At 37.0% G+C, this 28,000-nt stretch overlaps 1 protein-coding gene across 1 annotated transcript in view; it reads right to left on the reverse strand.

Annotated features, from left to right (window-relative positions):
- Positions 2,696-28,000, reverse strand: part of NAA25 (N(alpha)-acetyltransferase 25, NatB auxiliary subunit) — a 65,107-nt gene continuing 39,802 nt past the window's right edge. The window contains exons 14-24 of the mRNA XM_018061148.1: positions 25,802-25,982; positions 25,048-25,147; positions 20,325-20,476; positions 19,672-19,797; positions 17,131-17,374; positions 16,332-16,455; positions 15,362-15,427; positions 13,434-13,531; positions 12,168-12,278; positions 7,725-7,871; positions 2,696-5,668 (exon numbers count right to left, since the gene is read on the reverse strand). Of these exons, the coding sequence (XP_017916637.1) occupies positions 5,546-5,668; positions 7,725-7,871; positions 12,168-12,278; positions 13,434-13,531; positions 15,362-15,427; positions 16,332-16,455; positions 17,131-17,374; positions 19,672-19,797; positions 20,325-20,476; positions 25,048-25,147; positions 25,802-25,982 (1,472 nt within the window). The 3' untranslated portion in view covers positions 2,696-5,545. The remainder of the gene's footprint in view (positions 5,669-7,724; positions 7,872-12,167; positions 12,279-13,433; positions 13,532-15,361; positions 15,428-16,331; positions 16,456-17,130; positions 17,375-19,671; positions 19,798-20,324; positions 20,477-25,047; positions 25,148-25,801; positions 25,983-28,000) is intronic.

Below are 28,000 nucleotides of genomic sequence, written 5' to 3' on the forward strand. Positions count from 1 at the left end.
GAATAGCAGTAAATTCTTTCCCATACTCCGTAAGATACATATAGCAGATTCTTAGTTTTACCAGTATAGTCTGGTAAGTTTCTTTAAGAGTTGCATCTAGACAGCTAAATGATATAACTCAGTTCAATTTGAACGTTTCTTTAGAAAGGGATTGTTGTCCATCTAAGTCACCTTGTCACTGCTGATTACTCAGTAACCACCAGCTTTTTAATAAGCAGAGTGGGAGAGCACTGTACTGACTTTCAAATCTCAAGAGTGATGAGCAGTTATCTGCAATAGTAAGCTTCATGGTAGCATTCACACTTCCATACTTAACTATTTGAAAATATCAAACTGCAGCTTATAAAATGTCTAACTGCACCCACACGAAGAAATTTAAGTCGAGCAGAGTTGGCAAGTAAAACTTTAAATTCCTCCATTTCAGCCATATTGGGTATTTAAAATCACTTGGAACAAAAAATACAGCAAAACTCATGTGTTTAATTGGATGGAAAACAAAAGAAATCGCACAGCTTAGACTAACAATTCAAACCAGCTAGATAAAAGATGTTTAAGCCTAAACACCTGCCCATGGCCAGCATCGATACTCTCAATATTTGACAAAAGAATAACTATTTATATGTTAGGCCCAATAATTTCAGTATGTCCCCTACTCATTATTTCAGTTCTAACTGAGAAATCCAGAAGATCTTTTTCCATACTTCTCACTGGTAAACTTGTTGAGCTGTCCTAGTTTTTTCTCATCTACCTTAAACAGTCAGTTCCATTCTTTGAAGTATTCGTTGTCTTATAGAAATCAGAGTAAGACAAATGACAGGTAGAGAAAGGACTCTCAAACTAAATTCAGTCCTCGAATATGGTCTCATTTCTCAATTGTAAGGGGAAAGACAGGAAAGTGGCAACCCACCCACGGGCATTTCATTGGATGGGTCCATGCCTTCTATCATTATAAGCCTAGGGTTTTGAGTTGAAGAAATGCAGGCTATTGGATGGCACTATCATACATCAAAGACTCTTTGCATAAATATTTTTCATTAAAGGTAGGCCGTGTTTCTCATTTAGAATCTGCAGTGATTTGTATATGCCACACAAAAATCTTCCCTAACACGTCCAATGGATTCCTTCCCTCTACTAATTAGCATATAATTTACTAATATTGTGTGGAAAATAACTAGACTGTAATAAAGGCTATGGCTTCCTAGAATCAAATCCTACACAATTTTTAAGGGAATTTCCAGATAAACTGAAGCACAATGAGCCCCTGGAGCCAACATGAGTCCTGTTCTAAAGAAAGTTACTAATAGTCCTTGGTAATTGGTGATACACACACAGACACACACACACAGCATTAGAATTGCTTTAGGAAAGAATGGTTCTTCAGTAGAGAACCTCTAAGATAGAATCAAGATGAAGAATGTGAGGTGGGTGGGTGGGGGCGGTGGGTGAGGGGAGAGACACTGATTTTTAGCTCATTTCATCAATGCTTAAGAGTTGGAATCTTACCCATCCCTTACCTTACTGCCTGGCCTTAGTAGCCTTATCTGCAATAACTGCTTTTCTCATCCATAAAACAGTACATTATCTAGAACCCACTTTTACTAGGTATGTGGAAGCTGAGGTTGCAAAAAACTACTACGCTCAAGCATAAACACAGGTACCCCACAAATAATTTTTATAAGCATTTGGCTCATGGTTGCTTACCCTCTGCTTGTTACTATGAAATACATGTCTGCATCGAGGCAGTGACAGCATCTCAAAAACAGGGAACATGAAAAAAATAGAAACCTGAGTCCACCTTTGAGGAACTCAAAAATGGCAGTGAGAAACAGCCAAGTGCCCACTTTTTGTTAAAGGGGAAAAAAATGTTGAGGTGGCATTAATTCATAACTGAAGAAGCAAAAACTGACTTTTCCGGGGCTCAATTAAGGGCATTTAATATCACAGGACAGAAAGGAAACTAGAAAGAAAAACAGCTCTTCCCACTGTGTTGCATGTATGAATAAACGTTTGATCTCAGCCTGTACGTTCATATACTCTTGGATAAAAAACCCATGTCATCAGCCTGCCTGAAATCCTCCAGTAACTTCCCACTAAATTTAGAAATCTCATTCCTTCCCCAGGCTACAATTTCCTGATTGCTCTAATCCCATTCTACCTTCTATCTCAATCTGTACTCCTCTTCCACTCCTTTAAGTCCCAGGCACTTGAACCATTTTTCCTAGTCACGGGAACATGCTCAGCAGTCTCCTGCCTTTGACTTGTATTCCCTTTTCCAAGGCTGACTCTTCGTCATTCAGGTTAGATGGCACCATCTGAGAGGTCCTGTGGTGACCCTGCTTATCATATATCCTGACTTTTATTAGTCAGGAATTAATTACAAACTAATATTTACCTTTATTGTCTCTTCCCCCACTTCAGCCACTAACTAGGATACACAGTCTCATTTACCATTGTATCAGCAGAGCCTAACATGGAATCTGGCACACAATAAATGCCCAATACATGCATAAATCTAATTAATGAATACTAAAGCGCAAGGTGCTATTAAACAAAAGGACTAGTGTGGCCTTGGAGTAATTTTAAATTCACAAGTATCATTTTTCTGAGGAATATAACAATACAAAATTGAAATGAATTATACCATTTAAAAAGTTGTGGCTTCTAAGAACACGAACAAAAATGAACCAGGCAAAAGTGCCAAACTGAAAGTGTTTTATATAAATTAACCCATCCAGTTTAAAGTAGATTTGCTATGCTTCACTTAATTCTGAAGAAGGAAGAATATATGCTTCCCACGTTAATAAATCAGAGCAAAAAAGTAGGAAGAGTTTCAATAACAAGGCTGTAGATACATTGAAACCCCCTTTTATATTAAAAGTTAAAATGAAAGACAAATCCAGATTGAACATAGTGACTGCAAAATATAATGCAATTTTGAACAATTAAAATTATGAAAATATACAAAATTGATGGGCAACACAACTAGGCATTTGTACATTTTCCATTATGTGGAGAACACTAAAAATTTCTCTACCTTTTATCCACATCAGATATATGATTTAAACCAAATGTTTGCTTTGGAGAGTCTTAACTTAGGATCTCAGTAGTATAAAAAGCAGTAATTTTTCAGTCTGTAAACAGTAGTCTTTTTTTTTCTCCTTTCCTTTTTTTTAAAATATCAATTTTCCACACAAAATAAAAACAAAAAACCCAAACAAAGTAAAAACAGCAGCAGCAGCAATGAGTTATTTGGGAATTCTCTTCAAATACCAATGACATACAATTGCTGGAGAGGGTGCTTTTTACTCGTGTAAGAATATATATATATATATATTTTTTTTTTTTTAACTGTACACAATTTATAGTGCATGACAGTTTCCAAAAGAACAGATCAATAAAAGATATTGGCCATTTCTGCATAATTTCATTCTTTTTACAATTCTCTCAAAATGTAAGAGGTTGGATCTAATTGAAATGCTACATTTAGTAGGGAAATCAGTTAAGTAACAAAGAAGCATAACCCCAACGTAACATTGTTTGTCACTAAAACCAGTAGAGGACCCAGATGCCCCTAGGAAAGAAAATAGGTAGGCAGACCACTGGAGTCACACACTGTCCCTGAGGACCAAGGCCAGCTCACTGAGCACACATTCTAGAATGATCATGGTCAGTTGATAGACTTGTTTCAAAGAGCATTTCTACTTCTATGTACAGTATTTTTGGATATTCAGAGAAACATCATTTCAAGAACACATGCCATACACACATAGCCCCACCCCCCCATACACAAAGTTCCATCTAAATAGGCCATAGTTTTGTGAAATGTTATTAGATTTGGAATCAATTTTTAATTCATCTTGTTCAAAGCAGTTCTTTCCTTTTGGGATGGGGTATGACAGCTCTGGCTACCAATTAACATCAAATCTAGTTTTTTGAAATTACTGGATGGACTAAGATTTCCAACAAGTCTTATTTTGAAAAGGTAATTCAGTAATTTTCAAAACAGTTTCCTTGCAAGTTGAGACAGTTATCACCCTATCAAATTGTGAATCTAAAGTCCAAATGATGGAAACAAAATGCAGTTGCTTTGCATAAAGAGATTTTCTAAGCTCTTTTTTCTGGTTGCTTTTAAAAGAAAAAAGTATCACATTTCACTGGAGAAGTGAGTTGGAGAGAACTTGGAAGGCCTTCAAGACCAATCCTCCATTAGATACTTGAATTTCCTCATCAAATTCATTTCTTTGCTTTTTCAGAACTACTAACTTTAATGGTATTTGGATAACAAAGACCAAAGACTAAAGCACAGATTCCAACACAAAAAAATTACCAAAGCAATTGTATAAAATGTGTAACATTTTCAAGAGCAATGTTTACGTTTTCTGTCAGACCAACCTCTAAAGCTACAGTCTTGGGGAGCTCCAGGTGAACAAGGTTAAACACCATCCTGGTATAACTCTCAAGTTTGAAAAAAGTAAATGCAACCTCAAACCCAACTGATAATGTTTCTTTTGCCAGCCTAAAACTTAAAACCTAGATTAAATCCATATTAATATACATTCTTTCCTTCCTTCCTTCCCAAACCCCCCACTTAAAAAACACTAAGTATTAAATCTTTATTTTCAAGCATATATACACATGTATATATGCTTGAAAACATACGTATATATGTAAAAGCATATACATATATATATATATATCTCAAAACCAATGACACTGGTATTAGACTTGCCTGCATAAATTATGTACACCTCTCTTCTTTAAAACAGTGATTCCTGTCTTTCCCAAACAGACAAAAGATAGCAAGCTAGTCCTCAGCAGGCTTATAAGTGGTCTGCACTACTTTCCCCTCCAAACAGCTATAAGTTAACAGAAGCCTGTCTGATTTAACTCTTGCAGGAGCCAGGATGGGGATGTCTTGGCCACTGGCATTATTAAGCCAAAAAACGAGGGCCTGTGATCATCTGAGTGATGCCCTTCAGTGGCAGGTGCTTACGCCAAATTTAATTGGAAGCCCTTTGAGTACCTACCTTGGGTTTTGTGGGAGCTAAGCAGCTGGAAAGAGGGCCTGCTCCCAATCATGGTCCCCTTCTACTGGCTTCCTGCTTCCTAAGGCTCAAGGACCAGACCAAAACACCCACTGCTATAATGGTAGGGCCATTCAGCTGCTCTGAGTGCAATGCTTTATGCTTAATTTCTATTGCTGCTTTTATAGGACACCCCCAACCACCACCACCACCCACCAGATGTTTCTGGTGATAGAAGGGAAGAAGAAAAGTGGGGTTCTCTTGTGGCTGCCATATGCATATGAACATGTATAAAAAGTGGTCAAACCCAGACAAGGGTCCTGCTTCTGGTTTATATACAATAATTTAATCAGTTGTATACATTTAATACCTAAAAAATTAATTCACAATCAAAGTCCTTCATGCATTTTATGAGGAAGTTCTGGATTTAAAATGATGGTCAACCAGATGTAGTTTTTGCCTGGGAAGATGATGTCATTTTCTGTTGTAGAATCATCAGTGCCCGTGGTTCACACTAACTTTTAAATTTTTAGTTTCTTTGTGGTCTCAAGTCTTTTTTTCAGCAGCTCCCCAATTTCCAGAAGTGAGTGCAGATAACTGCTCTGCACTTTCCCTTGTACAGTCTTTGAAAATTTTCTCTCTTCCTACAAAGGAAATCAGAATGAGTGGTCCTGCTCAGAAAGCATTCCCCCAGATTCTAGTTTTTCACATGTAAGTTAAAATTACCACTTAACTCCATCAGAAGCTCCATCACAATGGAGTGGGTCATTTTCAATTTCATTAAATGCAAAGATGGCTAATCTCATCACAGATGTCTGTTTCTCCATGTGACTTTTCACTAAGACCCTGTTGCTCTAGCATTACTATTCTTTCAAGTAATCTTAGTCAAGTCAGAAAATTGAGATTTCTGATCAAGGAAAAAAGTTAGAAAAATAATTACTGAGTACTTTGGCCATAAAGTCACTACAATTTTCTGATGAGCTATACGAAGTAGAAAAACTGAGATTTCTTACTATTAGTCATCAGGAAACAAGAAAAAAGCAGAAATTTATTATTAATTTAGACATTATCACAGCTACTTTCTAAAGGCATCACATTTACCAGTATCATCTTTTTTAGTTATAATACTGACACACTTCCCTCCATTTTAATAAAGTCCACAGATTCCAGAGGCCAAACAACTAAAAAAGACCAAAGTTTTCCTAAGGCTGCTCAAATATGTGAGTTAAATATTTGCTGCTCATTTGACCTGTGGTAGACAGCACAAAAAATAAAGGGGATGGGTGGAGTGTTTAAATCCAGAAAGAAGATTGGCTAAAAACTGTTTAACTTTATGTGAATTTGGCAGTATTTTAAAGCCCAAAAGAAACCAGATAAGCACACTTTATTACCCAAACATGCATTAAAAGGTATGTACACAAACCTATTTTATTCAGTACTACATAGTCTTTCTTTCCTCTTCGAATTTTTTTTTTCCCACCATGTACAGATTTTACTTTTTGAAACAATGTAAGGCTTAAAAAGAGGGAAACAAAAATACTAAAAATTAATAATTCATCAATTAGTACCTCTAATGACCTATATTCATTCTGTATAGTCTATATTCATTCTAAAGTACATAGGAAAACAGTTGAATATACAGCTTAACTGGCTAAAACCAAACTTCTAGGCATCACTTGTCTGATTCCTTTAATCAATCTTTGGAAATGTTAAATGCTCTGAGCCCTTTCCCATAGTAAGCATTTATTCAAAGCTCTAATATGTTGATGTTTTTTACAAAAGAGGGGCTTACAATCTTTTAAAGTTGGTGTGCCAAGCAAGATTCCATTCATTCCCTTCCCTCCAAGCTGGGAGGAGCTGGTGGAGCTCTTGGGCTGGGATGATGGCTGCCTCATATTACTAGGGGAGCTCAGTCATCAGCAGAGGCTCAAGTTAGACAAACTACTCAAGAAAATCATTCCCTTAAGATCAGAGTTACATCACTGGAACAAAGATCTAGAAACAGGTGGCTCCACAACTGCCCTTCTGGCACCTTCCAAAATCCTAAACCTACTCCAGGCTGGTGCATGTTAACTCACCTGACACCATTTGTTTGTTCTATTAAATTTGTTTTTTAAAAAGAACCTACATTTTAAAAAGTGACTTTACAGGGATTTTCCTTGCAGAATTTTAAGAAACCAGCCTAAAAACAATGATCAGGAGAAAACTAATTCCTTTGATTCCATACTTCCTTATTGGCTGACTTGCTCTGGCGTAACTAATACTGACATAATTATTTCTGATGTTCAGCATCTTTCCTTTTTTATGTGATGACTGCTGGGCTGGCCCAAGAAACCAGGCAATCCAGCAGCAGGAAAGTTCTCAGTCAAGGAGATTGTCCCTGGATTTCTCAAAAGTATGTCTGGTTTCCTCTGTTGCTCAAAATAGGAACAATAATAATTCCACTCCTCAACAATCTGTCAGTAGTTTTCACAGTTAAACAACACCCCCGAAAAATGCATAACAGGGAAGAGTCAGGGATGAAGGGATGATGGGGAGAAGACCCCACCACCACAATAAAAAACTAGTGCCAGGGGCCTTCTAATCTCAAGTCCTACAAGGAGAGAATGGTGAACTGAAAACTAACTTGTCCCTGTGACAGAAGTGAGAACACTCGACTATCTCTATATAACTTACTGCTGATCAACTACAGTCTCTTACCAGCGAGAGAGAAGTGTCTTCTAAAATAAGTTCTTCAAGTTTAAGTGCAATTAGATGTGTTTCAAGTCCTTTAATATGATCCACAACATTGGAAATTAAAGTCTGAAGCCCAGTAACATAGTCTTGAAAACTGGTAAAAACAGGTGGCTAAAAAAAAAAAAAAAAATTTTTAAGAAGTTGAAAGATTATCAAACATATTTCTTCAATGCTTATATCACATAATTATGTTAAGAGTCAATAGCTCAAAACACATCAATGCAAAAAATAGTACCACCACAATAGGAAAACCTTGGCTGAAGACAGAAACAGAAAATGTATCAAAGAAATCCCAGAGAGCTTCCCTGGTGGCATCGTGGATAAGAATGCGCATGCCAATGCAGGGGACAAGGGTTCAATCCCTGCTCCAGGAAGATTCCACAGGCCAAAGAGCACCTGGGCCCGTGGCCACAGCCACTGAGCCTGTGCTCCAGGGCCTGCAGGGCACAACTGCTAGTCCACACACCCTAGGGCTCACGCTTGGCAATGAGAGAAGCCACTGGCAATGAGAAGCCCATGGACTGCACTAGAGCGGTCCATGCTCACTGCTACTAGAGAAAGCCCATGCACAGCAGCGAAGACCCAGTGCGGCCATAAATAATAAATCTTTAAAAAAGGACAAAAGGAAACAAAAAAAATCCCAGTAATGGTATAATTAAAAAAAAAAACAACAGACAAACACAAGAAACCCAGCCAATCAACTAGTAAAGCTAGCTTTTCACTCAAGAAGTTTTCTTTGAAGGTGCAACATCAACAGAATTCTTTTAACACCAATTGGCAGCGGGCAGGAGTATCAATGTTTGCCTATCGAATGGGTAAAGATATACCACACCATTGGAGAATGTAAAAACAGAAGAATAGGTATCTCTGGCTTTTTGAAAGTTCACTTCATGCCACTTAGCTTTTATGAAAGACCTACGTTAGTACCTGTTTTTGCTAACCAAAAGAAATCCAAAGAAGATTTTCACTCTAACAGGAAGAAGGTGAAAAGCATTTGCAGCAAGCTATTATAGAAGTAGTGCACACCCTGAGCAACAAGAATAGCACTGGAACTATACTCAACATCAAGCCACCACAGCTCTGAACTCTGTAAGCATCTGTGCTTTATCTCAACCTGTTCTGTGTATCCCATTAGCAAGATGTGTCTTAAGGTAATTGCTTCTTTCCCTTATGCCACTTGGGCTTATGAAAGGTTTCAAAGGAATACTGTATCTTGGTAGCAAGGGAAACCTGTATACATAGTAATTTCAGATATAAGAGATAGCCTAAGGAAATCATATTATAAATTCATCTTGTATATTTGTCCATATTTTAATAGCAGTACTGTTTGTAATATTAAGAGAAAATTAGGACTTCCCTGGTGGTAGAGTGGATAGGAAGCCACCTACCAATGCAGGGGACAAGGGTTCGATCCCTGATCCAGGAAGATTCCACATGCCATGAGCAACTAAGCCGGCAAGCCCCAATTACTGAAGTCCTTATGCCTAGAGCCTGTGCTCCACAACAAGAGAAGCTACTGCAATGAGAAAGCTGTGCACCGCAATGAAGAGTAGCCCCTGCCTGCTGCAACTAAAAGCTGGAGCACAGCAAGGAAGAGCCAGCGCAACCAAAAATAATTTTTTAAAAAATAAAACAATAAAAGAAAATTAGAACCAACTAAACACCCAACATTGAGAATAAGTTATGGTATATGAATAAAACAGGATGGCACATAAGCATTAAAAGTAATGAGATACATCTATATTTGCTGAAATGAAAAGATGTCCAAGATACCTTATTAAGTGAAAACAAAACAAATAGCCAAGTTCAGAACTTTTGATAGAAAGTTCTATAGAAAGTTTCTATATTTCTGGCTTGTATGTAGTGGCTATCACTGTTGAGTGGGAAAATGGGTGATCTTCTCTTTATTCATATCTTTAGGTTACTTTGACAGAAAAAAGAAGGCTATCCTCATTTTTGGAAATTAGAAAAGCAATATCTACAAAAACTCGCACAAAATCCAAATAACAAAAGCTATTTTGACAAGTACTAGGAGGGCAGGTTTTCTGCAGAAGAGAAAGTAACAGAGCAACTCTGGTCTATACTTTCAAACTCTGCACTCATGATCTGTTAAAATTATCTTGAACAATGAAGGAGAGAAGTAAATAAATGGTAATACCCAGGACAAGTGTCAAATCTAAAGAATTCCTGAATTGTTACTGAACTGTGCAGGAAATTAATATTACTAATAAAACCATCAAAATTTTCAAATGACAGTGGTTACTATATTGCTACAATGAACAAAAATCTCCCATTAATGAATAGCATGCCATGGCAGACTATATCCTGAACATCTTTCCTTATGAAAAGAATACAAATTATGTTAATGTTTCACACATTCAAAAGTTAACCAATTAAGATAGGAGGAAACTCCAAAGTTGAATACAAACAGAAATACATGAATCTTATCTACATCCCATTAATAACATAATCTGAGTTTTAAACTCTAGTGCTTTTATAGAGTACCTCAACTACTACATTCATTGAACATATTCTAAGGACAAAAAAGAACTGCAAAAATTTGAACTTCAGTGGGTTTGTTACTGGAACTGGTAATGGAACCAATGTACTATTTCCAAAACTATTTACAGTGTTTACTGTAAAACAGCAAATGAATAAATATATTGATCCTGTTGGGAACTGTTGTTCTCACTCTGAAAAGAAAGCTACAAATATGGAATGAGAGAAGGAATGGAAGGAAGAGGATTGTGACACTGGACTACAGCTGGAGGTTATCAGTAAGAATTAATTATTTCAAACTAAGTGTGTATGTATCTAAATAAATTTTCTGTCTCTCTTCACTGACATTAACTAGAAGCAATAAAACCCCAATAGCAATTAATACATCTAACAACTAGATCTTAGTATTCTGAATAGCTATTCCCCATAAAGGAACCAGGGCTCAATGGAAAAAACGTATGATTTCAGTTCAATGGGTGAGTACAAAGTGCTTAGAACATTTTGTGGTTTCAGAAAGTAAGGGCTCAAAAACCAATGAGGACGTGTTCAAGGACAGGAACCAGCCTAAAGTGGCTCCCATTAGCCAAATGTGGGCATCCAAAAGAAAATGATGACAATGGATTATAAGGTAAATTTTAAAAAGAATGAGTACACAGTGATACTAAAATAGATAGTTGATATTAAAAATATACAACTCTATTTTACAGAATGCCAGATAATAAATTATTAATGGTTAGTAACATTTTTTAAAAATTACCATTCTGGAACCATCAAAGTAATAAATGATTCATGCAAGTCACACTAATAATGAATGTTAAATGTAGTGGGTGAAAAGCTCTGGGGAACAAGATACTCACAGTCTCAATTCACAGATTAATTACAGAGAGGAAAGACATACTCATAATAAAGAAATCTGGCAGATACTTCCTTTATCAAATAATTAAATCTGAAATTATCAATAATGGGACATAACATTAGTGCCTCCTGATTTAACTGCTAAAATGGACACAGCATCTAAATCTAATGAAACAATTAACCAAATCCAGATTGTGAGAGGAGAAGGCAGTGGCACCCTACTCCAGTACTCTTGCCTGGAAAATCCCATGGACGGAGGAACCTGGTGGGCTGCAGTCCATGCGGTCGCTAAGAGTCGGACACGACTGAGCGACTTCACTTTCACGCATTGGAGAAGGAAATGGCAACCCATTCCAGTGTTCTTGCCTGGAGAATCCCAGGGATGGGGGAGCCTGGTGGGCTGCCGTCTGTGGGGTCGCAAAGAGTCGGACACGACTGAAGCGACTTAGCAGCAGCAGCAGCAGATTGTGGTATATTCTACCAAAAATCTAGCTAGACTCTTCAATGACAACGACAAACATAAAAAGCTAAGGAAGTACTTTCAATGAAAGAAGAGAACAGTCAAATGACAACTAAAAGCTGTGTCAAATCCTTAGTAAAATTTTAGGATTCTGAAAAAGACTATAAAAGTCATAACTGAGATAACAGGGGAAAGGTTACTGTGAACATATTATTGTATCAATATTAAATATCTTGGGTGTGAAAATGTCTTGAGTACCGTGGTTTTGTAGGAGACTGTCTTTCTTTTACCCTGGTGAGTTAAATATCACAAAGTCTATACTTTCAAATGGTTTAACAAATGGGGGTGGGGGATGTTAGAAAAGAGAAAGGGCAAGAGAGAAATGTGACAACCATTAATAAGTGGTAAATCTAGGTATGGATGTTTGGGTGTCGTTATAGTAGTCTTTCAGTTTTTCTGTATAATTTTTTTTTAAGCTGGGGAGAGAAAATGAATGCATATAAGATCCTAAGATCCTTTACAAAATGCAGGAAGAGTGAAAAAAAAAAAGCAGCATGCAGCCAAATTGTTACTTGTGTTTTCTCTGTTATTACCATGATGATACTAGTTTCTTTTTTCTTCTTCTTTTTTTTCTGTAAATTTAATTTGTATGGTCGCAGGACACTCTCACAGTAACTGGACACCCAAAGGATAATAGAAATAGTCTGAAAGAAGAAAAATTGCAAATTCATCAATAAGGATTACACTCAAGATACCTATCAGGAACAAAGACTATGGACTAAACCAATTCTATGCAAACAGCTCCTCTTTGTAAATCCCTTCAATTTCTCTTATAACTCTCCACTCTAATTCTACGGTCACCACATTGATCCACGTCTTCTTCATCTCCTCCTCAGAATACTGCCTTTACTCTTCTCCTCACTCTCCCAGCTCTAAACTAATCCTCTACTCAGTCCAATATTCTTTCACCTCCTTGCAGGAAATAGGGATCTATTAACATCCTTTTCACTGAAAAGTCCAAATTTAGGCATGGAATCCAAAGGTTCCAAACAATATGCCTCTCCGCGCCCACTTCTCTATCCAGATAAGACACTGGTGCAAACCTCATGTGCAAACCTTAACTTATGTACGAAGAATTCTCCCCCAGTTGGTCAGCACCTATTCTCCTTTGTATTAAGTTAGGAGTTTACAGTATATTCATGTACATATATATATATATATACACACACACACACACACACACACACAATTATTTCTCATTCACTCATATTATCTCTTACACACTTGAAATGTGCCAGTCACCAAAATAGAGAACACAGTCCTCAGGAAGCTTACAGACTAATAGAAAAAGAAAGTAATTAAACATGTGACAAAAGGAAAAAAGATAATGGACTATGAGTGTTTGTGGTCCTCCTCTTTTTCTCTCTGGCTAAAAAGAGTTTTGCTACATCAGCTCCTGGATTCTCCTTCATAATGCAGAATCTTAGCAACTAGTGAAGAGCAGCAACAAATGTAAAAAGCAAATTAAAAATTTAACAAGAATTAACTTAAACTACATAATAGTTGAGTCAAAAAAGAGGATGAACAGAATAGAGCTAGATTTAGAGTGAATCTGAGGATTCTCTAGAGATTTGTAAAGCAAATTTCAGAGTTTTACCCTAGCAGTATAAATTAAATTCTCCTGATATCCCTGGAAAGATTTAGTTCAGAAAATTGAAATTGCTTTTCAATTAACAAAAGGTGGTGATGATGGGTTAAATTATAGGTATAAGGTGCCTATTACCTGGTTCATTTTTGAAAATTAATCCTCCACACAATCAAGGAAAACAGAGTTTTTTAGGATGAAAACAAAAACATACCTCAACCAAGAAGACTAGATTTTCTAAAAGAGTAGGATGTGTTTTCAAGTTACCGTCTTTAACTTCTAAGAGGTCACCTTTACATTTACTGAAGACATCTGAAAAAGGAAAAATATTTTATGGTTTTATTCAGCTTTTGTTTCAGTGTTATTTTGTACAATCTAGTCAAGAATAAGCAGATATAAAGACTTAATACACAAAGCTCCCCCTCCCCAATGAACCAAACACTAAAGAATATCTGTTTTAAGCTCTTTAAAAAGTCACATGATTACAGCTCTACTATCTTCAAAAGATAAAAGGTAGACTTATAAATTATACTCTAGGGTCTAAACACCAGCTATGTCTTTCCATATATAGGGCACTCACATAAAAGTAAGAATTCAAGTGGGTGATTTAAAGAATTTGTGTCATTATAGACAGAAAGACTAATGTGCATGGTAGAAATGCACCTTCATAACAAATTTCATGTTTTACTTTCATAATCTTGATCATCTTTTAATTTTCAGCTTCATTCGAGCAACAAAATAAACTATTTAGGCTCTGAAAAAGAAAGGCCCTTTCTAAATTTAAAATGCACAATAACCTATAATGGAAAACAATCTCAAGCTGTACACATGAAACTAACACAGTGCTGTAAATCAGCTATAATGAAATAATACTTTTTAAAAGTATTTAAGAGAGTTAAAAAGAAACACATATGTATTTGCTCAGTTGCTTAGCTTTGCAACCCCATGGGGTGTAGCCCCCCAGCCTCCTCTGTTCATGCGATTTTCCAGGCTACTGGACTGGATCGCATTTCCTTCTCCAGCAGATCTTCTGGACCCAAGGATTGAATCCATGTCTCCTGGGTCACCTGCCTGCCCTGCAGGTGGATTCTTATACCACTGAGCCACCTGGGAAGCCCTATGTTCTTTACCAATTTCATTACTATGAATTTAACCCCAAGGAAATACTCAAGTAAGTACCCAAACAATTATGTCCCAAGATATTTATTTCAGCATTGTTACACATAATATATTATGTACTCAGGGTATATAAATAAAACCAGTACATGGATTCAATATTATGGAATATTATGCAGCTCTTAAAACAAATGGGTGTGGATATAACTGACATGGTAAGAGGTCCAAGATAACAAAAAATAAAGCCAGAAAAGCATGCATTATATCTTTCCCTATATTTTTTTAAAAAAAATCACTACTATGTATTTCCATATGCATATGTATGACCGTGCACATTTCTAGAAATACAGACTGCACAATGTCAACAGCACCTACTTACCTCGGCGGGAATGTGACTGGTAAAGGGGAAAAGACCACACCCATTTGTGTACTGTACTGTCTTACAAAAAGTGTCTACTATTTTTGTAAATAAAACTTTTTAGTTTTTTTTTGTTTTGGACCATGCCATGCATATGCGGGATCTCAGTTCCTCAACCAGAGACTGAACCCACATCCCCTGCATTGAAAGCATGTAGTCTTAACCACCAGAATACGAGGGAAATAGAAACAAGTCTTTAAAACTACCAATTTTGGACTCTGAGGGAGAAGGAGAGGGTGGGATGATTTGGGAGAATGGCATTGAAACATGTATACTATCATGTAAGAAACGAATCACCAGTCTATGTTGGATACAGGATGCTTGGGGCTGGTGCACGGGGATGATCCAGAGAGATGATATGGGGTGGGAGGTGGGAGGGGGGTTCAGGATCGGGAACTCATGTACACCCGTGGCGGATTCATGTCAATGTATGGCAAAACCAATACAGTATTGTAAAGTAAAATAAAGTAAAAATTAAAATTAAAATAAATAAATAAAAATACCAAAAGTGTACATTATTTTCAAAATCTCTTTCAAGTTTCTATTAAAAAATGAGCTGCTGTCAGACACTCAGATACAATATGGGAATCCACAGTTGGAACACTTACCTTTTAATTGTTCTAGTAAAGACTTAAGGCTATTCTCTACTCGCTCCTGGATCTCCACTGTATCCTCTACAATTGACAAACAATGAAAAACTTTCAATTTGTTTTTTAAATTAAGATACAGAAGCAAAAGCAACACCTGAAAGCATAGGCAAGGACATTTTCTTTTAAGACCCACAGGCACCTAAATTCCATTACTGAGAGAAAGATGAAGGACAGGAAAAGGAAGGAGAAAAGGAAAAGAAAGGTGTTAATCACCTTTCCGCCAAAAGCACTATCTAAAATTCTCTAGGAGGACTGATTATCAAAGAAGAAAGGGAGTGGAGGAGGGATAAATTAGGAGTTTGGGATCAGCAGATACAAACTACTATTTATAAAATGGATAAATGACAAGGTCCGACTGTATAGCACAGGCAACTATATCTTATCATAAACCCTAATAGAAAAGAATATGAAAATATACACAGATATAACTGAATTACTGTGCTGTACACCAGAAATTAACATTATAAATCAATGATACTTTGAATTTAAAAAATTTTTTAAATAAATGAGTGAATTAAAAGAATTCAATTTGAAATCCAACGATATTTCAACAAACCAAGGATTTCTTCAACTTTTGGACCTAAAAAATGATTTGAAATATGGAACGGACTTAAAACGGTAGGAAAGGGATTGACTGGTATTTAGAGGTGCCTAACCAGGGAACGTGGGGGAGGGGAGAAAAGGGGGTAGAGAAAATAAAATATGGAACAAACTTAAATTTCTAGAACATTACTTGTAAACAGTTAATCTATTTTCTTATAAACTGTTAATGGATTTTCTTGTATATCAAACCCGACGTTCCAGAACAGCTCCCAGCTTCCACCTCTGCCAAACTTTTCCAAATATGTGAGGTGATAGGTATTTTGTTGCATTCACTAAGTTTTCAGTGACAAAGATGCCGTAAATATACATGCAAGTATACACTTACCTAAACCATTGATGTCCAGCTCATAAATATCGCTGACAAGATAAAAAGAGCTGGTCTGACACTGAGAACAGCCAGAATTAAAGAATCCAGCCATTCTGGTAGGTACAGGACCAAGGAAAGGGTACTGGAAAGGAGAAAAAGTGATGTTCTTTAAATCCACTGAAATTTCAATTCATAAAATGAATTCACAAAATGAGAAAACAAGGAACAGTAACTACTGTATAAAAATCTATCTCCATGATTAAATCACAAAGCTTTGATCTGCAAGCTAATAATAACCAAATCATTATGATGAAAACAAAAACACTGCATTAATTTCTTGGTAGGTATTAAAAGTTAATCATCACAAAAAAAACTATTCTGCTTTTCCTCACTATCCAAGTTGGATACTGAGGAAGCCTTTGCAATTCACCAAGTTTAAAGTTTTATCTTTTTCCTATAGATGCCATAAACTGGAACAAAATTCTGTTCTTTAATACTCATGCGTTTAAGTGTTAAGTCACTTTAGTTGTGTCCAATTCTTTGCAACCCCATGGACTGTAGCCCACCAGGATCCTCTGTCCATGGGATTCTCCAGGCAAGAATACTGGAGTGGGTTGCCATGCCCTCTTCAAGGGGGTCTTCCCGACCCAGGGATCAAACCTGTGTCTCTTGTGTCTCCTGCACTGGCAGGCGGGTTCTTTACCACTAGCGCCACCTGGGAAGCCCCACTTTACTACTCGCCCAACCCCAACTCCTATTTTCAAAAAGACAGTCACAGATTTCTGCAGCTTTGATTGTAAATAAACACTGATGATACCTGAATGTCCTTCTCAATAAACCGCTTTCCCGTCTCCAGGGCCACCTCCAGCTGTTGAAGGAGCAAACGGAGAATGTCAATCCGGGAGGACACTCCATTCTCAGTGGTCTTCTCTGAGTTCTTGGGCCCGACAGAGTGGTTAAGACTTGGAAGTCCACTGATTAGCCTCAACGTTAAGGAACGGATTCTTAACCACATTGTCTCCTCCTCCAGGGAAAGTTTCTTATGTTCTTCAGAAACATCCCTTAAAAAGAAACATTCCCAAACCATCCAATTTATTCATGTCAACTTTAAATCTTTTAAGGTTCACTTTCATTAGTCAAGATGACTTTGAACGACCCCAGCTTTCATTTAATAGCTGAACGATCTTGGACAAACCAAAACAGTCCAAGTCACCACCTTGGTATCCATAAAATGGAAAGATAACCTATCTAACAAGCCATTTTTCCCTTACATGAGACTGGTTTTTCTGATGATAAAATACATAATATAAAAAATTCAAACAGCACCGATATAAAAAATACTAAAAAATGGCAGGAAAATGGGCCCCAACAGCCTAAGAATCCAAAATATTAACATGCTTGGAATAGATCTTTTCATACTTTTACAATATAGATGTACAAAAAATGAACTACAAATATTTATATATTTTAAACAAATGAAATGGGTTCACAGTAGTGATTATACTGTTTTGTAAACTGCATCTTTTTATGACAGTGTGTACAAAAGAGTTAACCTAGTAAGCCTGGGGCTGTTCTCTTTACTAAGAAAGGCCTGCTTGCAGTGGTTGGCCCCTGGCTGAGGTCTGGGAACCCAGTGTGCCAACCATTCCCTAAATCATCAGTGGCTCACTGTGCCTAGACTGTTTACACAATCATGTGGTTTAGGGTGAACAGCGCTTTCCTTCTGGGAGTCTGAAATGTTGGTACATGCTACACAGTGGGTGCCTACATAACCAGTTGATAAAAACCTAGGGCACCAAGTTGTTAACGGGCTTCTCTGGGCAGAAATACTGCACACACGTTACTTCATTTTCCGCTGCTCAAGAAAGGAGCATGCCCAGCGTGTTCCTTCACAGGAGGGAGAGAACACTGGGTCTGTGCACAGGGTTCTCCACAGACCACCTGAATCTCTTTCCCTTGCTGGTTCCTTTTGTTACAAAAGACCTTAGCTGTGAGTCCAACTATATGCAGAGTCCCAAGAGTCCTGGCAAGACACTGAATCATAGCATATTCAGAACTACCTCATGCACATGTCTCTGCAACTTCTTAGTTTCCACTTCCCTAGAAGTGAAAGTGAAAGTCACTCAGTCGTATCTTGCAACACAGTCCATGGAATTCTCCAGGCCAGAATACTGGAGTGGGTAGCCTTTTCGTTCTGCAGGGGATCTTCCCAACCCAGGGATCAAACCCAGGTCTCCCACATTGCAGGTGAATTTTTTACCAGCTGAGCCACAAGTTGGTATACAGTCTTTTCAATCTTGATATGTATCACTAAAATTCCCTATAGAAAGTTATATAAAGTTTTACTGCCACGTAAATGCACAATAGTCATTCTCCCATAACCTTGCTGAGAACAAAGATTAATCTTTTTTTATCCAATAGGTTAAATCTTTGTCTGATAGGTTAAAATACAAATATAGATATAAAGTGCATTTCTTTGAAATTCCTGTTAAACCCTTTGTTCCACTTGTTTTTTTAGTTATCTGCTTCTTACTGATTTATTGAGTTCTCTGTATATGTGAAGGACATTAATATATATGAAGAAAGTTAATAATTTACCAGATACCTCTAGAACCTGTAAACAAATTTACTTCTATATAGCAAGTTAATATTTACAGGGGTCAAATCCTTCGTTTCCAGATCTGATACAATGCTAAGGAAGGCTTTCTCAACTTTATAAAAATATTTTTTATATTTTCTTCTAGAATTTCTAAGTTTTAACATAAAATCTTTAATCCATCTATAACTTGTTTTCATGTTATGGTGTGAAAGAGGAACTTTTAGATTAGCCAGTAATTTCAACATAGGGGTGAGGTTTATTTTCTTCCTTTGGCTTACCTGTATTTTCTGATCCCTACAATAAACATGTTATTGTATGACATAATTATATATATGTATGTATTATATATTATATATATTTAAATAATATATTATATATTGTATATATTAAAATATATTAATATTTATATTTTATATATGTTATCGTATGACATTTTATATATATTAAAATATATTAATATATATTTGTATATTACATATATTATATATACATGTTATTGTATGACATAATTATATATATTTATATACATATAACTCTTAAATTCATCCTAGTTCTATTTTTTTTGGATTCAGCTTGCTAATATTTTTTTGAGTGTTTTTACATCTGTATTCATAGGGAATATTGGCACCTAGTTTTTTATTTTTGTGTTTTTATTTAATTGGAGGCTAATTACTTTACAATATTATAGTGGTTTTTGCCATACATTAACATCATCCTTATTCTTTAAAAATAAATTTCTTGGGGTTAAATTCCAGTTACCTGTCTTTTGGATCCCAACTAAAGAAAACATTTAAGTCTCTGTTGTCTCGCAAGGCTTCCCATGGAATGTCATCTTCTTCTGGCCGAAGATTCATTGACTTTATACTTTCTGCTAAGCTGGCTGATCTGGGATATAGAAATTTTATTTAAGTATTATTCAATAGTAAAATAGTCATGAAAACATACTAGCCAGGACTTTGTTTTACTCGAGAGAAAAGGAAAGGGTGAGGAAAGGAAGGCTTTACTATTAAGAAGTAAAAGCTTATATAACACGAAATAGAACCAAGCATTGATCATACTGGCCTGCTACACAGCTAGAGAAAGGCATCTAAAAGCCCAACCAAAATAAAACTCATCAGCATTAACTCCCAAAATCTCATGTCTGTGGGGTATGGGGAACTTTGTAAACACAACATGGACCAGGGACAATGACCACGGTCCAGCTGGCTTCTGTGTGGAACCTGGGATGGTGCTGACAATACTCGATCACTTCCCATGACAGGCACTTTCTCCTTACTTCCCTTTTCCCTCCTACTCCCACCGCCTCATTTTTCTTTAGCTTAAGCCCACTAATGACACCCATGAGCCCATTAATGGCTCTCAGCATCTGATCTAATCCCTTAGTCCCTTACTAGTTCTCATGCAATACTTACATATTTGCTTCAAGTAGAAGGTCTAACAACATCCGCTCAGTACGGACTTGTGCAAAATGAAGAGAATTATTCAGCCTGTTCCTAAAAGCGATAAACTCTGGGATCTTCTCAAATGCACCATATTTGTAAGCTTGAATAATATATTCTGAGGTCTGGGGGAGGAAAGACATCACCTTGGTATAAATATTTCACATGTCAGTCAATGAAGACAAACCTTGCAAGACAAAACAAAACACTCAAACTAAAATTAAGATATTGAAACTAATCTTGAAAGTTTCTGGTCACCAAGCAGAATACCAGCTTTGAAAAATGTTATTTTTCTTCTATCATATACTGGAGTCAAATGTCTTCTTCACTAGTATTATTACTAATAATATTTAGCCACTGCTACCACCACACAGACTTCCTCCTAGGAGTTGTGCCTTTCATTTAAACAGGACTGAAAGTTTCGTTATACACATCAGTCAAAATTTTGATTAGTGCCATAGTGGAAGGAATGTTACTCCATATTTTTCTGCATCTAAGATACACTTTCTTTTATACCAAAACACCAGTATAATATAACCATCCCACTACCATCAGAAGTAAAAAGTACTCTCCTTCAGAAAAAATGACAGGCTGCCTCTTGGTTTTGTTTACTTCTGAATAAACACAGGATATACGTGCATTGCATCAAGATAGAATTCATCAAACAAAAGACCTAAAAAAATTCATGTCATAATCCATTCTGAAGACAGAAAATTCAAAAACCAGTTACCAGTCCATCCAAACTACTATGCTAGGAATGCCATAAACAGGTAAATAAAGGGAACACTCAACACATGTACTTTAATTAGATTAATACATATATACAGGTGAAACATGAACAGAGGCAAGATAAAGAATACTAAACAGAAATTCTGGCACAACAGAAGGAAATCTCAGGGAAGAACTTCATGGGTATGGGCCTTTGCCATCAGGATCAGAAGTCAGAAGAACACCCTTTCGGGCTAAGGAAAGTATTAAGCTCAAAGCTGATGTCTGCCCCAAAGATCCTTTACAGAAAAGCTAGTCTTTTTGCACAGCCTCAGTCAGTTCTGTCCCCATCTCCATTATGACCGAGTCATTTGCCCAATAGGAAAATAGGCCAATAGTCAACAACATACCCTCTGATACACAGCCTCGCAGGGTTCATTTCAGGCCGCGGGATTGCGCCACGGGCGCTAATTCAACTGCATTCGATGCGGCTTTTAAACCCCCATGGGACACCTCGGCGAGCTGTTTGCCTGCAGTATCTGGAGAAATTAAAGACGGACGGACACAAGAAAATTAAAAAGATTACTTGTGATCCTGCAGGTTTAAAGAAGGACTATCTGAAAAAGCTCAAGTGTACCTTCTAGCCTGATTGACAGTGATACGCCCAATCAAGGAGAGGCCAGGATACCCAAAACACATATGCCTATCCAACGGCCTCCTGGCTTGGAAAAGCCAGGTTTAACATCAGCCCTTGCAATAGGACCTTATAGTTTGGGGGGCTGGGGGGGCTGGGAGGGGAAAGGCAGCTGGTTAGGAACATATGATCCAGAGACTAATCAGGATAGAGATTTTATTTTGGCGATTCCAATCAAATTTATTAATTACAGTTGCAAAATACACTGTGATTAAAGGAAAGAACTCAGCCTTACCGAGTGTAAAGGAAGTTTTTAATTCCTGAGTGGGCCATGGAATACCACTTAAAAAACAAAAGGCAAGAGAATAAGAGGCCACAAAAAGGGAATGCAGTCCTTTAACTAAGCGTAATCAGAGTTCTCTGGCTTCTGTTTTTGAGATAGTCCTCCTTTAATACTGCAGCATAGTATCCCTGCAGAGCTAGGAAAGGGCCTGGGCAGCTACCAACAGGACAAAGACTGAGGAAGTACTATGCTTTGAAGCAACAAGGCCTTATTGGAACTGCAGGCAAAACTGGAAGCCACGGGTACTTTAAAGACTTCTGAATATCACAGAATGTTGTCCGTACCCATTTCTATTCATTTATGCACCAATGAGGCTATTTGGATCCCATATGGATGCCTGAAATGAACCCTGGTCACTGTGAAAATTAGTAGAATATTAACACATGGACATTAAATCCCTGAATGATGATCTTTGTGAACACCTAAAACAGAGACTTTTAAAGGCAATTTTTTAAAAGTATGAACATGTACGTTACTTCTGGAGATATGTGAATATAAGCTCTTAATTCTTGTATTAGAAAAATCTACTCCAAATAAGATGACGGTAGACAATGACCTTTCCAAAAAGAAAATCCCTATGTAGATTTCCAAATAGAACTTTCAATCCCACAGCACAAAGCCTTACAAAGCAGATCTTCCAGGATTTTAAGGAGCAGGTGTTCTTTCAAAGAACAAACTGGGAACTGAAATGTATCAGTCACTCAAGCAAAAAATCATCTGGGGATGCCAAAAACTACTGAGCATAAAAGATGTAGAACACAGAGCTTTAGCTTCCCAGAGAGGTATTTCTAATACTGTCAGGAGGTTTAACACAGACAGTACAACACTACAACCATGACCTTTCTTAACTTCAGACTCCTAAAGGGAACAGTCCACACCACAGTCTCCATTTTCCTATTCTGGGACTTGGCCTAGGCAGTACAGTTTAAGGTGTTTGCCTTGCTGTATCGTGCCTTGCTTTTAGCCCCAGGACCTAGTCGTCACCTTCTCCTCCCCCTCAGTTATATACTTTAATGTGATTAAATAGCTGTTTTCCCTAGTTAGTAATAATACAAATAAATTTCAAGTAGAGTTCTAGTCCCAGATTCATAAATGCTTTACTTTTATCATCTTCAGCATCTCATATATTCAGGTGAATTAGTCACTCCTGCCACACATGACCATCGGCAAAATACCAAACAAAGAAACCAAAAGCCACTGAGGACAATGTGCTCTCTCAAATCAGTCCTGGAGATCTCCTTTCCCTATTACAGTACTTTCAGTTGGGTTGTTTTATGTGCGAGTATATTGTTTTCAGAACATTTCTTCAGGTAAAATGTATTTTGTGGGGGAAAATATTAAAGATTAATTTTTATTAGCATAAAATAATGTGCCTTTATTGACCAATTCATGAACAAATACAGTTCCTCTAGAATGCTGGATGTTTGAAAACTGGACAAAAACCAAACTCCAGACTTGGATTAATCCCTTAATTAACCCCCCACTCCCACATCAAAGCTATTTGAGAAACAAAACTTTGAAAAGGATTCTTCAGGATATCAAATGTTTATTTAACCTTTCCCTTAGAAACACAGTAATGAGAGTCAGAATGAGATTTGAAATATACTCTTCTTTGGAGTTTTTCCTCAGGTAGTGAAACAGAGAATGGCAAGCATAGACATTTGAATACACAGTGAAAACTCGCAGATTTATAATTTGACTGCCCACTCATGCTAGGAGAATTTAGAACCAAGGTCCTAGAGATTCCATTCTGACCCTAAAGCTAGGTCAGCAGCTTCTGAACAATATATTTAAATGCAGGTGCCTACTTCTGTCTCTCCCCAATCAGAAGTTAGGGCACAGAATGAGATCTGAACAGACACAATCACTGCTGGGAAGTGGAGTCATGGGGAAGAGGGATAGAGCTTGAAAGTCAACTGATGATGCAAAGATTGCCACTCTGTGCTACACCTGCCCTCTAGGCCATGCCTTGAAGTGTGGCAGAATTTAATTATCACAAGCTGAGAGCAACAAACCTGTATTCCAGTGGTTAGAAATGCTTCTGTCCTATGCCCACTTCCTGTTTAATATACACATGAAGGATGAAAGATAACCAGGTGTGGCACTCATAGTTACAAAAGGGCTTTAAAAAAAAAAATCTTCATGAGTGTTGGCCAAGAAGAACCTCAGAAACCAGCTTCCTTGTTGCTGTTTCTTAGTTGCTATCAGACCATGAAAATGGAACACTGTGGGCAGACACCAGGCATGGCCAGATTCCAGGTGGTGAGTCTTAGAAGCACACGAGAAGCAAGCAGGTAGTGGCCACTGCTGAGGCGTGTCTTTTCTCCACGTATGTTCCTGAGTAGTTCTGCATACTTCGACTTGGTAGAGACCATATGGCTTTCCCACAAAAGCTTCTGCTTAACTGACAAGTGGAGACAACATCTGCTTGCAGTGAAAAATATGGTGCAAATCCCATCCTTTCATTATGGCACATAAAAACTCTATCTTATTTATCGTCACTTTAAAATACAAATTATTGACTTAAGTTTCTTAAAATGTCCTTCAAATGGTCAATTTTATAACTGAAGAAAAGGTAAGTGCACTCTCTGTGATAATGAGTACAGTTGCCATAAACTTCAGAAATCCATAAAATAGAGAACAAATGCTATTATAAAATCATATTTGGCATCCCAGGCTATAAACTCTTATGGGCTATTTCTTATACCCTTAGGAAGTCTCTTAGAGATTAAAAGACAGACCTAATAGGCACTTCCTATTCTGTTAATAACCAGTTTTTAAATGCACTTGCAAGGATTCTATTTAACACACCCGTTCTAACAACCACAGATAACTCTCTACCTCTGCCTACCAGCCTTCGGCCAGGAAGGTATGGCCTAAGGCGCTGGCAAGTACAATGGTGCGCCCTCATGTGTGCATCTGTGACTTGAAGAAGATGCTCTCTGGATCATGTGCATTCACCGGACCAAGACCACATTAAAACAAAAAAAAGAAATGTTGTTTTCACTTACATCTTTCTGGTTGGAGTGGAAAAACCTGAGTGCGAAGTTACACGATTGGGACGCAGCAGCATACTGACCTAGGGATCCGGCGTATCGGGTCAAAAGATAACTAGGTCGGAAGGAAAAAACAAATGTTATACCCATCCAGCTCTAGTATCAAATACTGCACTTCAAATTACTACCCACCTCTAGTATCAAATACTACACTTCAAATTATGCAAACAGCTAGGGCATAAGAAAAGTTTAAAAAATTGTGCCAAAGAAATGATGTAATTCACAGAATCAAATTAAGAAAAAAAACCGCAAAGTTAATTCAGTTTTATACAATGCTGTCTTCCTAAAACAGCTCTATGGGACATAGAGAAAATACCCTTGATTCACGACAAAGAACAATCAAAATACAAATTCAAAGGATCTCTGAGATCAATGCATAATGTAGAAGTCTCAAACTCAACTGCAAGGCAGAAGTAGACTTCAAAACAATGTGTGCTAAGGAAAAAGAGTTCAAAGTATGTTAACTGTTCTTTTGAAACTGAGGAAAAAATTTTTTAACCATTTCTAAATTGTACAAATTTAAAATTACCACAAAATGCTGAAAGATATAAAAATCTGCTTTGCAATGGGTCATACATAACAGGCGATTATTTAATGTACAAAACATAACACAGGAACAACGTTTCTGCTAAAATTAAAATACTGGAGTTCCATGTATGAGGACTCCACCCTGCTGGGCTGCTCATTATTCAGAGTATATACTACCAACCCAATGGTGTCATGCTGGATATGCTTAGCATCAAGGCTGGAGTACAGATCCACCACTGGTTCAAACGCCCCCAGCATACAGTAGATTCGAACAAGCAGCAATTTGAATTGAGCATTGGAAGGGCTGTGAGTTAGTCCCTCTTCCAACAAAGTCAGGGCCTGCCACACAGCGGTCTCATCACCTAGAACCAAAATATAATAGCATTATCCAGTTTTTGACAGCAAATGAGGGTTCTCAAAAATAAAAAACAAAAACTTAGTAATATCATCCCCTCCACTAACTATTTTAAGGATTAGGCTGGGTGGCATAGAACAAATTTTAGATACAAACCTGAAAGCAAAATAGGGAATTTCCCTGAATAGACAGTCCCTCAATAGTTATCTCAGTTCTTAACTGAGGTAAGATCTGCAAAAACAATGCAACTTTAACTTGCTGGGTCTTAAAGAGAAGTTTGGAATCTCACAGAATCATAGATTCTGAGAAGAGATGGACTTTGAAGGAGAACTGGAATCCACCAACCTTCCCAGTACAGGGTTTCCTCTATAAAACCCCAGACAGATGCTTTCTCTAGACATCATTTTTCTTCCACATGTAACTCTACTGTCAACTAATATTTGAAAAAAAAATTGCCCTCTAATAATTAAACTAAAATGATACACTTTTTCTGGAATACCAAAATTCAAAAAGTTACACACATCAATATTCTTAATGGGTAAGTAATTTCTCTTTTATGAAATTATCTAAAGAAAATAATATGAAATGCAGATAAAGTTTTACATACAAGGACATCCACTGTACTAATAAGAGAGGAACAGTAAACTATAGTTATACCCACACAGGGATATATCATACAGCCATTTGACATTAACAAGGAATTTTTAATAGCAAAAAAAAAAAAACAAACAGTAATGACCAGTAAAAAATACAGAATTCAAATGAGTATGAAGAGTTCATCTCAAGTATATAAAGCATTCACAAACAGAGAAGGAAATATGCAAAAATGTTAGTATCTTTAGGAAGCTGGAAAATTGAGATTAAAATATACCATTTTCCATTTACTTTTGTTTAGGAAAAAGATGTCTAAAATGGAAAGCTTCAAGCACTGAGCTTCTGAGATTATATCTTATATGCTTTTTCCCAAGAGAAAAGAAATAAAATATAACCAAAAATTGGGGTTTTAAATAAATATCATCTATAATCCTATCCAAACTATGTAAACTACCCAAGATCTACTCAAACTACCACTATGATTAATGTATTGCTTTTGAACTATAATTACTTTTACACAGTAGTAATCACTGCATACATCCAATTTTGTGTTTTCTCATGTGGCTAACTGGTCTTCACAATTGTAATTTTATTTAATTCAACACTCAGTAACCTAAACTCTGCAATAACACTAGATATAAGACCCAGAGACGCATAGGTGGTTGCTGGCTTCAACAGGTTCAGAACTGAGCAGAAGAGACAGTTGTACAATTACAGATAAATTTTTTAAGTCCAATGTTATTCAAGGATAACCATAAGAATTTTTTTTCTTTTTTTTTTTAATAATCTCTTTTAAATGGAAACAAAATTTGAAAGTAAATAGCACACTTCTGAACTATTACACCCAACATTATGAAGACATTTATCAACCTATTTTATTTTGCAAAATTTAGAATATAACTACAACTCTATGCAAATTCTTCACCAAATCAAAGAACATCAAGGGTTGATGAGGATCTTGGGGACAAAATTTTTCTAATTAATTTTTATAATATAACAAAAAGGTATAAAATACATTAAGTTCTGAGGATATAATGTATAGCATGGTGACTACAGTTAACAAGATCAGTCCTGGGTGTTCTTTGGAAGGAATGATGCTAAAGCTGAAACTCCAGTACTTCGGCCACCTCATGCGAAGAGTTGACTCCTTGGAAAACACTCTGATGCTGGGAGGGATTGGGGGCAGGAGAAGGGGACAACAGAGAATGAAATGGCTGGATGGCATCACTGACCCGATGGACGTGAGTTTGGGTGAACTCCGGGAGTTGGTGACGGACAGGGAGGCCTGGCGTGCTGCGATTCATGGGGTCGCAAAGAGTCGGACACGACTGAGCGACTGAACTGAACTGAACTGAAGAGAGTAGATGCTCATCACAAGGGGAGTAGCTATGGGAGGGGATGAACTGTAACTAACCTCACTGTGGTAATCAT

Source organism: Capra hircus, chromosome 17, assembly GCF_001704415.2.
Source record: "Capra hircus breed San Clemente chromosome 17, ASM170441v1, whole genome shotgun sequence".
Taxonomy (NCBI): domain Eukaryota; kingdom Metazoa; phylum Chordata; class Mammalia; order Artiodactyla; family Bovidae; genus Capra; species Capra hircus.